This window comes from Helicoverpa armigera, chromosome 12, assembly GCF_030705265.1.
Source record: "Helicoverpa armigera isolate CAAS_96S chromosome 12, ASM3070526v1, whole genome shotgun sequence".
NCBI classification, from domain to species: Eukaryota; Metazoa; Arthropoda; class Insecta; order Lepidoptera; family Noctuidae; genus Helicoverpa; species Helicoverpa armigera.
In genome coordinates this window covers 2,920,473-2,937,313 of record NC_087131.1, presented here as the reverse complement: position 1 = coordinate 2,937,313, position 16,841 = coordinate 2,920,473, and the positions used below count along the sequence as shown (strand labels likewise).

At 32.6% G+C, this 16,841-nt stretch overlaps 1 protein-coding gene across 4 annotated transcripts in view; it reads left to right on the top strand.

Annotated features, from left to right (window-relative positions):
* LOC110378152 (tachykinin-like peptides receptor 86C) overlaps positions 1-16,622 on the top strand; it is a 68,640-nt gene extending 52,018 nt beyond the window's left edge. Inside the window, exons 9-11 of one of the 4 annotated variants that reach the window (XM_064037152.1) lie at positions 2,681-2,805; positions 8,691-8,834; positions 16,469-16,622. In XM_064037152.1, the coding sequence (XP_063893222.1) occupies positions 2,681-2,805; positions 8,691-8,834; positions 16,469-16,494 (295 nt within the window). In that variant the 3' untranslated portion in view covers positions 16,495-16,622. Of the gene's footprint in view, positions 1-2,680; positions 2,822-8,675; positions 8,835-16,468 lie in introns of all 4 variants that reach the window. The other 3 variants (XM_064037151.1, XM_064037154.1, XM_064037153.1) reach the window with 3 other exon arrangements.
* Positions 16,623-16,841: the final 219 nt, after the last annotated feature.

The window sequence follows — 16,841 nt, the reverse complement described above, 5'->3', positions numbered from 1 at the left end:
CTTTTTATACCCACTGGCGATGCAGTTTTTCAGATGCATTTAAAATTGCTTACATTTTTTACCATGTAAATATTTAAATAACTATGCAAATTCATGTTAACCAATACCTACTCATAAAAGAACAAAGTAAACAAAAATCTACAAAACGCATTCAAGTATAAAAAAAACAGAAGTAACATAGGTATCTTCAAAGGAATTTTTAAGATAACTTTAAACGATATGCTCATAAAAGAAAATAACCTTTTACTTTTACATGAAAAATATAAAATTTTAAAAATGCATCCAATTTTCAAAAAGCAATTTGCAGGTACCTACTTATCTCGAAAGAACGTGGGTTGTTACGAACGTTACCTCATTTCGTTCTCTGTTGACAATCAATTGGTTACCAACTTCATTGGAACAAAGACGCGTTGGACCGAGATATTGTACCACTATTGTCCGAACCCGAGCTCTATCCTGCATCGGAGTACCTACAGTGAAAAGCATTTCAAGCGAACTTATATTGATGGCTAGAGGGCTTAATCTTTGTATTGAATCTTTGAGACGTATTTTGTAGCGTGTATATTTTTTAGGAATTCACCAATATAAAAAAAGGATCATACTTCTAGTACCTTTTCCGCATTTTAAAGATTATATTTTGTAAAAAATGCGTATTGAAAAAGTGCTGTAAAACAATCTTTAGATGATTGTTATTGATGATGACAGATGTTGGTAGATCTTAAATAAATAAATATATGGTTTTAAAATTATAAAACGCACATAAGTGTAAACGAAACCAAAGGTTTCTATAGAATAAGCACTGTATACAGACTCCATTGGACTGTGAAATACACTTGCAGGCAATGCAAGCAAGCCCGTATTGCTGGCCTGCGGGTCTAAACTTTGTATCGAATCTTCGAGATGTATAGCTAAGTTGACACTTACGTAACAGTCTTGTTTAATTTTGTTGTTAAGGAAATAACTATTTAACTATGACAGTCTACAGGAAACTGAAAAACGAATTGATCTGGTGTGAATTTATCTAGAAAAGCGAGTGAAAAATATCCTTTGTTCAAAACTTAGTGCCTTTTCCCTTTTGTTAGAAGAAAGACACTTTTAAAATTAATATTACACTTTGTTTAGTATATTTTGGACACTTATATATTTTTTTTATTTGAAGACTAATTATAATTAGTCTTATCTACTCAGCCTGCAAATTTTTATTATGTAGGTAGAAGCACTTTGTTGCTTTGCCTCAATGGCTTTGAAAAAACTATATTAAATGCTTTCCTAGAAGATAAAATCTGTAAAAGGCTTTCTTTGAATAGCGCTGTAGGATTTTAAACCCGAAAATTCACCCGTAGTTAGTCAGAAAAGTCCGTGGTAGTACGTGGTATTAAAATATTATCCTGCGTTTGTCAGATAATGGGCCTCAGGGCAATGTTCACTGTCATACTTTTTAGTTACATGCAGTCTTTGTACATAAATTGTGAACAATAGTCAACAAGGGAACAATCGCTTTGTGACGTAATTCACTGTTTCAGGGGACAAAGTTTTCAAAAATATGTACAATGGGGTTTTATTTACTTGCTGTACTTTTCAACATAGATTTAATTACACATACTCACCATACATTTTTATTATCTAAATTCTAGAAAATTTTAATTTACATAACTGCAATTTTTAGTTGGCTGACGGCCAGTTTCTTCATCAAAAGTTAAAGTAATGTCTAAAGTAAAAAAAGTAAAGTAAAAGTTCAGGTATCGGCTCGGTATCAGACCGAGTAAAAAGTTTGATTGCATTCATGATTAGTTCCATAACAAACTGTCACACGAACATTGGGCCAACTATTGGCTGAAAGTTCGTCTACAGTGCGTGGGCTCGCAAAGTATTTTTTGATTGGCAAATAGATTAAGATACAATTTCTTAAAGTTATTTCGTATATTTTACAACTGAAAATGTTTTTTGTAAAAATCCAACGATTATAGCTGTTATGTAAATTCAATTTAATTTCTTTGTTCAGCAAAACCTAATTGAATGAATTAGCTTCGTTTACTGCCCAATTTTCTGCTTTACCAGACACTAATAGTTATTTAAAAGATAGTTCAAGAAAAAAGAAATAAAAGCTGTTTTTATTTTACTTATCATCGTAACTTACGAGCTACGCATATAAATCTTTGAAAAAGAGAACAATATTCCTTTATTTATGCGAATTGTTTATATTCTTAGCCAAAAAACTGTCAGACAAACATACAAGTATCAAAATAATGATAAACGTTTTGATATTGGACGACATTGGAATCAAACCACATGCCTGCTCCCGTAATTCCATTTCATTTCTATTACACTTACGACCATCAACCCTGATTACATAAGGATATTTCGCATTATGTCTGGATGCAGACACACTAGTTAAGGGTCGGCTATATATGTAACATAAGGAACTAATGAGCGATAGAGCAAAATATCTCATAGAGACCACAAACTAGCCAGTGAGTGCAAGAGGGCTACCGAAGAGGTGATTAGATAATAATCTGAAAAAATAATTGATAAGCGCGGGCTGCGTGTTTTTCGGGCTCGGAAATCAATGGATAGGCTTACTGCTCAGCAGTGTAGACGTTCTCCGGTTGAAGGATAATGATATTTCGAAGTATTCTATTTTTCTTTTTATGCAAGTCATTGATAATTCTCTTGTCCCCAGGTTCAGGACGTACTTCAGGACAGCGATCCTGTGCCGCTGGCGAGACATCCTGCGCAGACGCAAGCGGCCGCTCCCCGAATCCCCGCCGGACTGTGTCTCGCAGTCCGGCAGTCGATCCCGATCAGGTTTTTACTCGTTAACGTAATTATTAAAGTGATCTTTGGTATCATTCATTTTTAGTCAGCAGTCATTTGTGTGTTTTGAAAATATTTTTCGAAAAAAAAAAAATAAGTATGTGGTAGTCGATAGGCTGTGTATGTCTTTTAGTGTAATTTGGAAATAGTTCACGTTTTAGTGTAGATTAGTTTAGCAATATATTTTTAGGTAATTTTGACCGAAATATAGAGGTTTTTCAGTAGTCGAATAGAAAGCAATTCACTTTTATGTGTGTACTTAAAAGTAATGAATATGTTAAGTAGGTACATTTAACGTAATGCTGAAAACCTCACTGCACGCCAAAATAATCACTTATTTAACTTCAAAAGCATAAACTCACTTATACAAATTACGCCCAAAATACCTTTTGGAGAGCAAAAAAATATTAAAAAAAAACTAATTCACTTTACCTGAACTAGTGAAAATGTGAAAGTAGAGGGAAAAATTCAGGGATTTCAAACCACATGACTTTAATGTCATTAGGCACCAGCACACTACAAACTTTTAGTTGGCCGATAGTTTGTTTGGGCTCGTAAATCAGTATGAAGATGAATGGTAGTACGCACATTACAAAGATCAGGTATTTAGCCGGTATCAGACCGACAGTATGTTTTGATTAGAATCAAGATTTTCTTCAACTCTCGTCTGACTGTTTAGTCGGCAGTTTGCAGTTGCTCTTAAGCGAGTATATTAATTTATTGCACTCGAACAGGCAAACCCAAGGTCTAAAACATAACTCGATATTTTTAATCATGTTAGTATCAAATACGTCGGCGATAGCTATCATGTGTTAAATGATATTACTGTGTAGTGGAATAAAAATAAACTCTTTTGCAAAAAAAGCGGGCACTTATGCGAAATCTTAGTTTTAAGGACTTTATGTGTATTTCAAAGGGTTTTAATGATTGTAGTATGTTTCTAGCATCAAAAGGGTTAGCTAAGCATGCGTGAGAGTGGATTTTAAATTTGAATATTGTACAATTGCTAAGAAATTGGTTAAACCTTGTTCTGGACTAATTGATGGCAGAATGTTCGTCGGGGTTTTGAAAAGTTTTTGAAGTGATTTTCAGAAGAATGATAATGCAGTTTTAATTAACGATTAATGTACCTTTTTGTTAGATCAAAACATTTTTGAAAAACTATGCGTATTTGTTAAAATTTTCACCTGCTCTAAATGGGCTATACTGATGATTGATGGCAATGTTAAGAGTTTCGGTATTTTGGTGTGAAGCATTCTATTGTTTAGATATTGTACCCACCTGTTTTAAAATATCGCTTTTTCATAATTAAACACTATTTAGAGGAGTATCAGTACTTTGGGCTGCGACAAAACCAATTTAAAGTAAGCAGTGCTGATCACAACTCGTCTCCTATCAGACTTTGACATTTTTAAAAGTCTTGAAATTCTACAAAATACAGAAAATAGCGCATAGGCTGTGAGCACGAGGTCTTAAGGTCTCGTAATCACAGATTTTTAAACAACCTCGGCTCTTGGGAAACTCCGTGGACCTCTGAAGATCTATGATTCTGAGCGTTCAAATAGCGTGTTTTCATCCTACGGACATTTTATTAAATAAACTTGCCTGCACCGAGATTTTCTGGCATCCACAACACTTTCCTGCTTAAATTATAACAATAATTGGCTATCTACTCATTTCTTAACAAACATACGTTTGGCCAATAATTTTGAATTCTTGACTCGATTTCAGCCAAATCATCATTTAGTAACCCGATACCTATGGAGTTATCGAGAGCTTCAACGCGGCAATAATTAGACTTTTTAGATAGCTTTAACCCTCCTCAACATTTTTCATGTGGTTAATTTTAACATTTATCACAAAATTTAGTATTTTTTAAATGTCAAAGTCCGATAGGAGACGAGTTGTGATCGGCACTGCTTACTTTAAATCGGTTTTGTCGCAACCCAAGGTACTGATACTCCTCTAAATAGTGTTTAATTATGAAAAATCGATATTTTAAAACACGTGGGTACAATATCTAAACAATAGAATGCTTCACATCAAAATACCGAAACTCTTAACATTGCCATCAATCATCAGTATAGCCCATTTAGAGCAGGAGAAAATTTTAACAAATACGCATAGTTTTTCAAAAATGTTTGGATCTAACAAAAAGGTACATTAATCATTAATTAAAACTGCATTATCATTTTTCTGAAAATCACTTTAAAAACTTTTCAAAACACCGACGAACATTCTGCCAGCAATTAGTCCAAAACAAGGTTTAACCAATTTCTTAGCAATTGTACAATATTCAAATTTAAAATCCACTCTCACGCATGCTTAGATAACCCTTTTGATGCTAGAAACATACTCCAATCATTAAAACCCTTTGAAATACACATAAAGTCCTAAAAACTAAGATTTCGCATAAGTGCCCGTTTTTTTTGCAAAAGAGTGTAGTTAGAGTAGTAATTATACGAAGGAAAAGGTTAACCTATATGGGATACAGAGTAATTTTCTCTGATTTTAATTACGTTTCAGAGCTAATAGTACTCGGTAAGGATAATTGACTTATAGGTATAGAGTAAACTGATCTGTTGGGGATGTTTTTATTTTTTATAGTATGAATAACTGTTTCCTAGTTTATATAACGGTTTATTGGATAAAAAGAAGACGATGTCCTTTCTCAGGTTTTTGGGTACCTATGTAGATTGTACAAAGCATGTTTCAAAATCATAACAAAATTGCTTCGAAAGCTTTGGCGTGAAAGGCCGACATTCAGTCAGAGTTACACAAGCATTATATAGGGATAACATTCAGTCATTTTTGATATGAGAGACCCTTAATTCCGTTAAAGCAATCTCCAATTCATATATTTTTATGTCACTCTCTAACCTCGTTATCACTCTCATCACAAGCCCTTCGTGAAACCAAAACTGACTTATCTATCGTAACGCAGATATTTTATGTACATACCTACTTTATAGGTCGGTTTTGCCTTAGATAGGCACTCTTCATTGGTTAATACACTTCAGGCTTTCCTTTATAAACTAAAAGCTCGGGAATACTCACGCTCAGAAGTGTTAACGCGTATGAACTAAATTGGTCAAAAGCAGTCACGCCTGGCTGGTTGTACGCAAATTCCCGCATTCAATCGAATATTGGGTACTCTTCCGTGGTAGGTATAAAGGTATTTTTCTATAACCACGTGATTATGAAAGTGTAGATGAGTATGTATTTATTGTCAGGTTTAAATTGTAGTGTTACAAGCCATTAAATCTCGTCAGAATTTACAGAGCGTATGTCGAGTGTCGTTTATATGTATAAGTGAACTCATTTGTTGGTTCAATGGTTCATAATGCTCTCGCTTTTATTTAATAAAGTATACGTTTATTTATATATTTTTTTAACAATATGAATGTGCAATATAAAAGTTCAAGACTTACAGCCAGTTTCTTCATCAAAAGTTAAAGCCAAAGTAATGTCTAAAGTTAAAGTAACGGTTAAATTAATTTTTTCTATGAATTTTGCTGTCATTTTAGCCTTGAAAAAACGAATTTGACCGTTACTTTTACTTTGGACATTACTTTAACTTTAACTTTTGATGAAGAAACTGGCCGTTAAAAGACTAAAAATCACTCATTATTAACATTTTAATAAAACAATTTTTGATATGGTTTATTTAATACATGTTTACATAAAAATTAAACAGAATAAATAAATGTGGAGTAGGTTAGTGTGTCACCACATATTACATAGCTTGATTACGACCTTCACGTATAAGATTTAAGATAATTTATTACAGCTATATATAAACGAAGGTTTCATATAGCAGACAAGATACTGATAAATATGATGAGGGTCGGAAACCCTTACCCTTATTATTATTATATATAAGTATATGAATATTTTTAAGATTAACTTCATAATGAAATTGTTGCTCACCCACTTTTTATGCAAGTCTGTGTAAACTTGCACGGTACTAAATTATGCTCCAGATGTTCATGACATGAAAACTTCTTTAATATAGAAGGTTAGACCATAACATTTAATAAATACATTGGCTAGTTGTTTTAAAATATAATATTATATACAACATGTAACTTAATTAACGCACATCCTGAAATTAGTTTGTTCAGAATCGTTTACTGAATCGATTTATATCATTTTTAATATAGGTAATTTTTTTTCCAAAAAATAATTAAAACTACGGAAATTATTGTCATATTAACCCTGTACAGTCAAAACAAATTCAAATAGACCGTAACTCAAAGTAGTAAGACTTCGTGTATTGTCGCCTTTTTCCGTAGTTTCGTTATGTTGTGTCGAGTCGAGCGGCGCGCAGCGCGATATTTGCGTGCGTAGTAGTATGACCAAAAAGTTCTCCGAGAATTGGTATAACTAATTTAGTAAATAACAATGCATATACATGTTTAATTAAAAATTCAGTTTGTGTATTATGATCATAACATAATATTCTAATTAGGGTGTTTGAGGGTGTGCGTTAATTATGTTACATGTTGTATATAGGATCACGATTAGTTCTGATTTACGCCTTATCTTTTATAGTAGTTTTAACAGTGCTTTTTATAAGGAAAATTTTTATTAGTATGTAACCGAAACCAATTTTAACAGTTTAATTTTACCAAAAAGAGATTAATTTATTTACAAGTTGAATGATATTTACGGTTTATTTCTCAAAGCTAAACTTAGACTAATGATCTCTAAAGTAGGTTTTATTAAATTAAATTAATATTTTGTATGAGTTTTCGTTTTGTCTTCAAGAAATGCAGGTGCAGATTTTATTTAAATGTAAATATTCATTACGAGGTTTTAGCTTTGACTAAAGAACGTAGTAAAATCATTCTTGTGGAAGCTAAAAGATAGAATGACTTCTTAGTTTTCTTAGGTACCTAATTATATTAGACAAAAATAGGTAAACGCTGTTTTGATATCAACTATGTACAGTAAACTGCACATTAGTGGTAACTGTCATGCACCTTAACTCAATAGTAATAAGTACCTTTGATTTTCCTATAAAACTATTGCCACTGACCTGAAGTTGACTGTACATTGGCAAAATGTTTTACGATTTTATAGGCATGCTACATTGTGACATAGTCGAAAATTCCTTCAAAATAACATTAAAATGAATGAAAGTTACATAGCTTACATAATAGAAAGTCTTAGCCCCTTAGGCTAAATCCGTGTTGATACTAGAAAAAAAAAGGTATACTTTTTGATAAAAATCTTTAATGGTATTATAAATGTGAAAATATGTCTGTCTGTTGCTCTTTCACGCCAAATCTACTGAAACGATTTAGGTAAAGCTACACAGATAATCTGAAGCTTGAGAAAGGACATAAGCTACTTTTAATAATGTCTGCGCAGAGTAGTTCTCAAGGGACGTGGGTGAAATCTCTGACGGAAGCTAATGTTAGAAATTTTTATCCTAACATCAAAGGTAGACTCCACAAAAATAGGTCCAGAATTTCATTTTGATCTTTTTATTGAGAGTCGGCGTGAATTCTTAGACGTCTATTGAGAAGTTTCATGACTGTTCCGATTCTGCCAACAACTTTGGAACACTTTTCATTCAATACGAGATAAAAATAGGCAACACTGTAGAGAGATTTATTTTAGATTTAGTCCACTTCAGAAGTGGTAGTTTTCAATACAATGGCAATGAACTTTAGAAAGGTTGTATTTGAATTTCTTTTTTGTTAGGGATCACGTCACAGCTGAACTACTGCATATCGATGTAATGAAGGTTTACTTTTGTTCTTATCTCAGTTTACAACTAAAACCGCGGGTGACAGCTAGTAGTAATTCCACCCTATTTTGACTACGTTACTTCGTCAATAATCCCCTTGAAGTATACGTCTCTACAGGTATCGAGGAACTCAGAAATTCAAGAGGAAGTGCAGTAAGCGAATGGCAGCGCTCGTCGTATCGGACCTACAACGCCCCCCAATCGCAGAGACCGCATTTGCTTGCTAGCTGCCCTAAGTGCCCTCATGGAATCTTTTATGATGGTGAGATACCTTGAAATAACTCTGTTTTATGGTATTGTGAAGATTTTGTTATCTGAACATTTGTGGCAGACGTTACTGATAGTCAGAAGTCAAAAAGTGTAATGTACAACAGGCTTAGTAAAGAGGGGCCCGGGTTGAAGAGGTCAGATAGGCAGTCGCTTCACAGATGCCCTGATACTTAGCTCCATCCTGGAGTTTCAGAGTTAGACTGCAAGCCGACCACAACACAGTTGGAAAAAGGCAGATGCTGAATATGGTGTTGTAAAGGTTTTCATACGCCAACATATTTTTAGTTTTAGCGCTTATATAGTTTGAGCATGCAAATTTTGACGATGCGCCATCGTATAACAGTTTTGTGTACAAGTCTGTAGTTCCTTCGTTTGAAGGTATCCATCCGGACGGTCCAAATATTTATTGTTTTTTGATATTCACACACACAGTTGATACGTCGAAATGAATAATTTAAACCTAGTCTTATAAAAGGCGTAGTTTACGACGGCACAAATAAAATTGATAATCATGCAACAAAGAAAGTTTAGTACGAGTGATAAAATAGTCCAGTGTGCGAAATAAAAACGCGATAAATAAGTTCCTTATTAACAAACTTGCACCCATTTATCATACAGAAGTCATGGAACCATGACAAGCAAAGCAAAGGAAAATATACCATAGTACACGAGTATAAGGTTCAATATTTCAGGAAGGATATAAGTTACAAGTTGGTATAATAATATTAATACCACACTGTTGGACGGACACTAAATGGACTGTCATATTCATGCAATGTTGCAACCACAGTACTTAAATCATAAGTACTTTTATACTACACTATTTTTACACTTTTGACAAATTAGTTTGGATAGTTTGAAACGCAAAGTTAGCTTAATAAAAAAAGTAGTAGAAACAGGAATCCGCTTCTAGTTAAATAAAGGTTAAATTACAGTAGTGGTTATTTTATGACTTATGTAGCTGCACCACAGTGCTATTCAACCGTGTCCTATATTTTTAATTGGAATACTGTTCCAGAGCCAAATATTGTTGCCGTACTAGCTAAAAATAGTACATGCAACCGTAAATCTTTTTTCATTTTCAGTACAGAGCTTGATTAAATTACGGTACAATTGTATCATACCACCAAAATTGTTGGCGTACAAAAAAATTGTACATTAGCAAGAGTGCACGCTCAAAGGTTGCAATTTCGCGAATTTATTAAATTAGTGATGGTCGCACGCAGTTTTTAACCGATTTCCCACAAAGGAGATAATTCCCAATTTGTTGGAATCTTTTATTTTGCGGCTGTTTACTAGAGCCAGTAGATCAACAGAAACATTTATATAATAATACATAGGTGTGTTACACTGCTGCCCACCAGTAACATCTTGCCTTATTATATTGGGTGACGTAGACCTTATTGAAAGGTGTCATAGAACATCTATACTAATATTATAAAGAGGAAAACTTTGTTTGTTTGCTTGGTTGTAATGAATAAACTCAAAAACAACTGGACCGATTTTAAATATTCTTTCACCATTTGAAAGCCAAATATTATCTGCGAGTAACATAGGCTATATTTTATCCCGGTACGGGCAGTAGCTCCCACGGGACGCGGGTGAAACCGCTGGAAAACGGCTAGTATGAAATAAAAAAACATCTCTCAGAATGATGAAACCGCAGTAAAAGCTAACTAACGCATCTCATAACATTGAAACAAATAACTAAATGTGGACGGCTATTGGACGTTTTTAGGTCACGTTTAATATTGCAACTTGGTATCAAAAGTTTCAAAACCGACGCATTCCCAACTGACATACATACGTAATAATTATGTGTACAAAATTCGTGCAATTACTGTGTTTGTTTTGGGTCTAGCTAAATAACATCGTTGTTAGTATGGTAACTAGGCACATAGTTATGCGGTATGATGTATCAAATGGGCGGTACATTTTGCGATATTTTTATGATGGAAGAAAAATTGTTTGAATTACTGTGAGAAGTTAATGTTATATGTAATTGTGTTCTTAATTAGTGCAAATAACCTGCGGCTGTCCTAATTAAGGAAATGAAATAAATAAAAGAATATGAAGCTGAAGAGTTTGATTCTTATGGTTTGTTAGAACGCACTAATCTCAGGTACCCATAATTCTTTTTTTTTATATTACGATCTGTCATACTTAGTAATTAAACTAAGTATATTCACCTAAATTGAAATCTAAGCAAAGATATATTTCAATGGCAGTAAGTACGTAAGTTTTCTAGCTCTGAAAGTCGCAGGTAGTATGAATAAATTGAACAGACCTGCCATCAACAGTAGAACCTCTATTTCTTTAAGTTTAATTTCCTACGCTCAAGCAATTCAATCTAACTCCGGAAATTTTTCATTTCAAGTAGTTTTACAACATCTTATTCATATATTTTTTGTTTAGTAAATGAAATAAGTCAGAAGCATTTAATAAAACTAATTTTAATTTTAAATTATGTTTTAAAACCAACCCGTGGTAGAGAAACATTATATTATTTGTTGTTAATCTTGATTCAATAAGTTTAGACACAAAAAGGCTTATGTATTTACGTTATCCCAAAAAATAGCAACTAAGCAACACTACACTTCGGATAATCGCAAAACATCGTTATGCAATTAGTATCTTTATAAAATAACGAAAAAATATAATTAGACTAAATTATAAGAGTTTGTGCGAAGACGCTAAACTTAGGAAGTCTTAAACCAATTTGAAAAAAAATTGAGGAAGGTCATGGTGTACCTTTTAATACGGGTAGCCCTTGAGGTAAACAGCTAGTAACTTAAAAGCTTGAAAATACCTACATTTTACAATTTACTTTGTAAAATAATAGAAAGCAAATATTCTCTATATTAGTTCTTAACTTTGTAACTATCTTTATGATTGGCTCAACCTCTTTCATAGAAATATAAAATTTCAATCGGAACTATATAAAACTATGACGTTGGTGAACTCGACAAAATTGCGACGGTAATAAAATTGTTCAGGGAGAACATTGTCGAACTTTGTAGTCGAACTGAAATGTACCTAATGAAAATAGTTTCCATTGTCTTTTTAACAATGAGACTTTGAAAGTATTTTTTAAAACTCGTAGAACTTAGTTCTGTGGTATTAAGTTATAAAATAATATCATTAGGTACTTACAAATAATACGTAGCTATTTTTTATTTGAAACTCATCCAAAATGTATTTCCCAGACCGGGGAAAAGTAGTCTGTACCCAACATGAGGTTTTCTGTAAAACAGACATTAAAATCGGATCAATAGCTTTAGGTATGAAAGATCGATAGACAGACAGAGTATTTTCAATATTAAAGTAAGGATTATTAAGTCTAAAATGTCAAGATTCCAATCGCCTTCAATTTATCGCGGTCGCCCCGACATTTTATTATCTGACACTCGCCTAATTGCCTCTTCCGATAGTCCTTTGTTTGAAAATAAAAATATATTTTCTCCCTTGAAAATCTTAGTAAAACTCTCGAGTATTTTGTAAACTTATGCCAAGTTTGTGAGGAAAAAATCTTTGTTGTTAACTTACTTAAGCGTAATCTTCCAAGCCTCTTAAGTTCATATTTTGGAATATTTTTAGCTTATCCATTAATCATTTTGTAAAGTCTAAACTCTTATAACACCGAATGGTTACGTGTCCGTAATAAAAAAATGTCCAATGTGCCCAAAATCTCTCAATGTCAAAGAGATTACATACGGATTTAGGAATATAGATGGTCTAGTTCGAATTTAATGTCTCTTTTTTCTAAGAAGCTTATCTTCGCCTTTTTCAAATTGTTTCAGATGACCCTAAATCTTTAGATTAAAGAAATCGCTGTGACATTACCTATAATATTTCGATGAGAATAATTGAAAAGCGTTTTAAGTGTCACATTCAATGGTTTTAGTCCGTATATCAATTAGTTTATCTCTGCCCCAATATTTTTCTAATAACAATGTCAAACAATCTTTTTTCCTTGTGTTATCAGCGAGATAAACTATAGTCTAAAATTTAAATCGATGACTTAATCTTTTATTCAATCAGAAATATCTTATGGTTTATACTGTTAGTTCCACCTCAAAATACTGACTCGTTGTTTAACTTCAAGTTTTACTTAAAAAGTCTTTCTGTGTCAGTAGGTACTTAGCATTAGTGTTACTGTGTTAGAATTATTTTGAGTAGCACTTAAAAGTGAGTGACATTTCAGTACTTAGCTGCTAGTCTTTTAAGCATTTTTAAAATAAAACAAAAATTTATTCATTATAAGAAAACATAGGTAGATCTTGGATGATTTCAATTAATTGAATAAAATGTAGCTACAGAGTTTTATTCAATACTGGCTTTTACCAGCATTTTTACCTAAATTCCGTAGGAACTTCTACATGAACCCGGATAAAAAAACCTATAATAGCCTTACTTGATAAATGGGCTATCTCACACTGAAAGTTTTTTTTTAATGGGATAACCGGTTCCTGAGATTAGCGCGTAAAAGCAAACAAACAAACTCTGCAGCTTTATAAAATTATAATAAAAATATAGAATTTAGGTCTAGTACGTGTTACTTTCTTTCAAATTAATTCAGTAACGAATCCCTAGACGTGAGTTCTAGGATTTCATTAACTTTGGTTGAGTAGTTTTGGAACTAAACAGCTAAACCAGTTAGTGAACTAAACTAACTTAGTAAAACTAATATGCAGTATTGAATTTAATTAAGGTCACTGTTTGTTTTGGTTGTGGCTTTCGAAATATCATTGCGGCATTGATAAACAACATTTATATTTGAATTAAATTTAAAATCGGTAGATTGCAAAATATTACTTTAAAGAAATCGATGAAAACTTTCTCAAACACAGAATATCGGCCAAAATTATGATAAGCCAAATAAATGATGATCATTTTAAAGCTGATTTTCTTACCAAATTTTCAGATAAAGAAAACATTTTCCGATAACATTGGTTGTATGAAAGGTGAATAATAATTTATCAGTCTGCTAATTAGATAATTAGTAACTATTTGGCTAATAAATGGATTACACAAATCTCTAAACCACATTGAGGAAGCTTGGAGCATGAATTGAGGCTTGTGCAAGCATTGTGCAGTCTTTTGTTAGAAAGGTTCATGATGTGATGTCCTCTTAGCCGATTATCCGCTACGGTGGCTGTTTTCATGTAAGGAGATAAGCTCGGCTGCGCAGGACATATTATAGTGCACAAGCATTTGGGCAGACACAGGTGCACTCAGTATTCCTTCACTCTCATAGCCCGATGGGACAGCAATCCGGCAATATCGGAGAGACATCAGGCTCAGGGCCGACATGTACGTGCTCTGCGATGCACGGGTGTATCAATCACCAAGTTCCAGGCTACTTTGTGAAAGTTGTCTAAAACCCATAAAGCGATTTCGGCCCGACTCGGGAATCGGACCCGAGACCTCGTGCTCAGCAGAAGCACTTGCGACAGCTAGACCTACGAGGCAGTTAAAAAAAGGTTCATAATATTGAAACGAAGATGTTTTATGACTTGGTATAAAGTGAGGGTGAATCCGCAAAGACTGCCAGTTATATGGACAAAGGTCTCGAAAGTTTACAAAGGTCTTTCAACTTTCAGAACTTTAATCAACTTGTTACATTAACTATTTAATTTCATATAACTAAATACTTGAAGTTATTTTTCTTTATTATGTTTATAGAATAGTTATATTTTTCAATTAAAACTTTATTTCTTATTATATTTATAATATTACTTTATTCAGTTACTTTAAATAAACCGATATCTGAAAAACATGGTTATAAGCTGCGATATCTATTTACCTTTATTGGTTTTTAACAATTTCATAAATATTTGAAATACTTAAAAAATAAAAGTGTAATTTTAAAATGTTTATTTATTTTTTATACCTAATATAAAATTGTATTACTTTGTTAATTTATTCCAAATATGTAAATAACTTTTGATGTTTTTTATAACTTAGTTCATTTTGAAGTTTTTTATAAAGATTTTCAATAGGTACAAAAAACAATAGCAATGTTAATATCTATTGTTTGATTACTGCACCTTTTCAGATCCACCTTTGTAAATACATAAAAATAAGCGAGCCAAACTTTTTCGTAAATCCATTGAAATTGAAACGCACAAACAAAACCGACTTTCTATTGTTTCAATGTGGTTTAATGAAAGACTTTTGATTGAAAAAACTTTTTTTTCAGTCCCTATCTACTGACGCATTACAGCATACAAATTATGTACTTTATAAGCTTTTGTACAAAAAGATTAATGCCCATTTTCACCAACAAATACCTAAATTTAGGGATCCCCTAAGAGCATTTAGGGAACACTTAGTACGAATTTCGTTTTCACCAAAGTTTAAGTGTCCCTTATAACCTTTATTATTGGGGGAGCCCTTATTCTAAGTGACACTTAGGTAGGGAAACGTTAAGAGATTGTTGGTGAAAACGGGCATAAGGCTTTAATCCAAAGCCCTCATTACTATTAAAAAAGTGAATTTGGTTCTATCTGTATTAAAATATTCTTGCTACGGTGCTACGAATAAAATTGCTACGCGTACTACGCGCTACGAAAGTTGTAGTAGTCAGTTATTTATGTATTATGTAGTAATCAGTTTGTATGATATTGTTCAACTAAGTTTCATCTCATTAATATTATTATGTAAGTATGCAAGGCCGCGTAAAACCAAAAGTTTCAATAAAATATTGCAGTTTGGCTACAGTGTAAAGCGTTGCGTTTGAATATAAACTGTGTAGAGTTAACTTTATGCAGTCTATAACGTTCATACAATTTTAGCCTTCATTTAATAAACTATATTTATTACACTTGAATAAAACACCTTTAAACAAGTATTTCACTTTTGACTTTTCACAGGATTTGATTTCAACTTGTCATCACTGTTTGTCAGAACTCGATTTTGTGTTTTTACATGACAAAGGTATCCACCAAAAACATTTTGTTTTCGTATCGCATACGAAGTACAAATCAATTTGTTATTTTAAAATACAATGGAGTTGGTTTACTTCAAACTACTGGGTACAGTCAGCTTCAAAAGTAGCAGAATAAATCTGAATTTTCAGAACTTTTAAATATTTTGTTGTCGAACACTTACCAGTGTATTCATCTTTTTTTTTAAGTTTAGGATGTTAACAGCCAGTTTCTTCATCAAAAGTTAAAGCCAAAGTAAAAGTCAAAGTAATGTCTTAAGTTAAAGTAACGGTCAAATTCAATTTTTCTATTAGTTTTGCTGTCACTTTAGCCTTGAAAAAACGTATTTGACCGTAACTTTTACTTTAGACATTACTTTAACTTTAACTTTTGATGAAGAAACTGGCCGTAAGTAAATTTTGGCATTTGTGTTGTTAAGAAATTGACAATTATGAACTTCCGTTGACTTTCTTCTTTAAACGTCTGTTGAACACCTGTCTAAAAAAATGACAGACGTCAAAATAAGGTCCGTTTTGTAGCCACATTTTTTTTGACACGTGTTCGTCAGATTTTTTAAGTTTTAGTAATAAGGCTGTTTACGTTTTACTCACTTGAAATTTTTAAGTTGTTCCGCTTCTGACGCTGACCATATAATGTACATATACGCAGTGAATAATATACGCTCTCTTTGTTTCAGCCTACATTCACGGAAGGAAAGTGTAAATATTTGACGGTAACAATGACTTTTGAAGTGACTTGTGTCGTCGACTGTACTTTAGTGTATATTGTAAATAATTTTTAATTAATGTGCCGTGTATTATAAACGAATAATGTATTGATAGTATCACGTGGTATGTGAAAATTCAGGACTGTCTTACTAAAGAAATGCGTGAAGTAAAACTCATAGCAGATTTAGTGTGATCTTATGTTTATGAATGATTTGAAAACAGTGTAAAATTATAATTTTATTTTTATTTGATTTGGGCTTTTAATGCAAACCATCTGAAATATTATTTGCTAGATATACAATTATAAAACATTATAGTCTTCGATCTGTTTCAATATGAAAT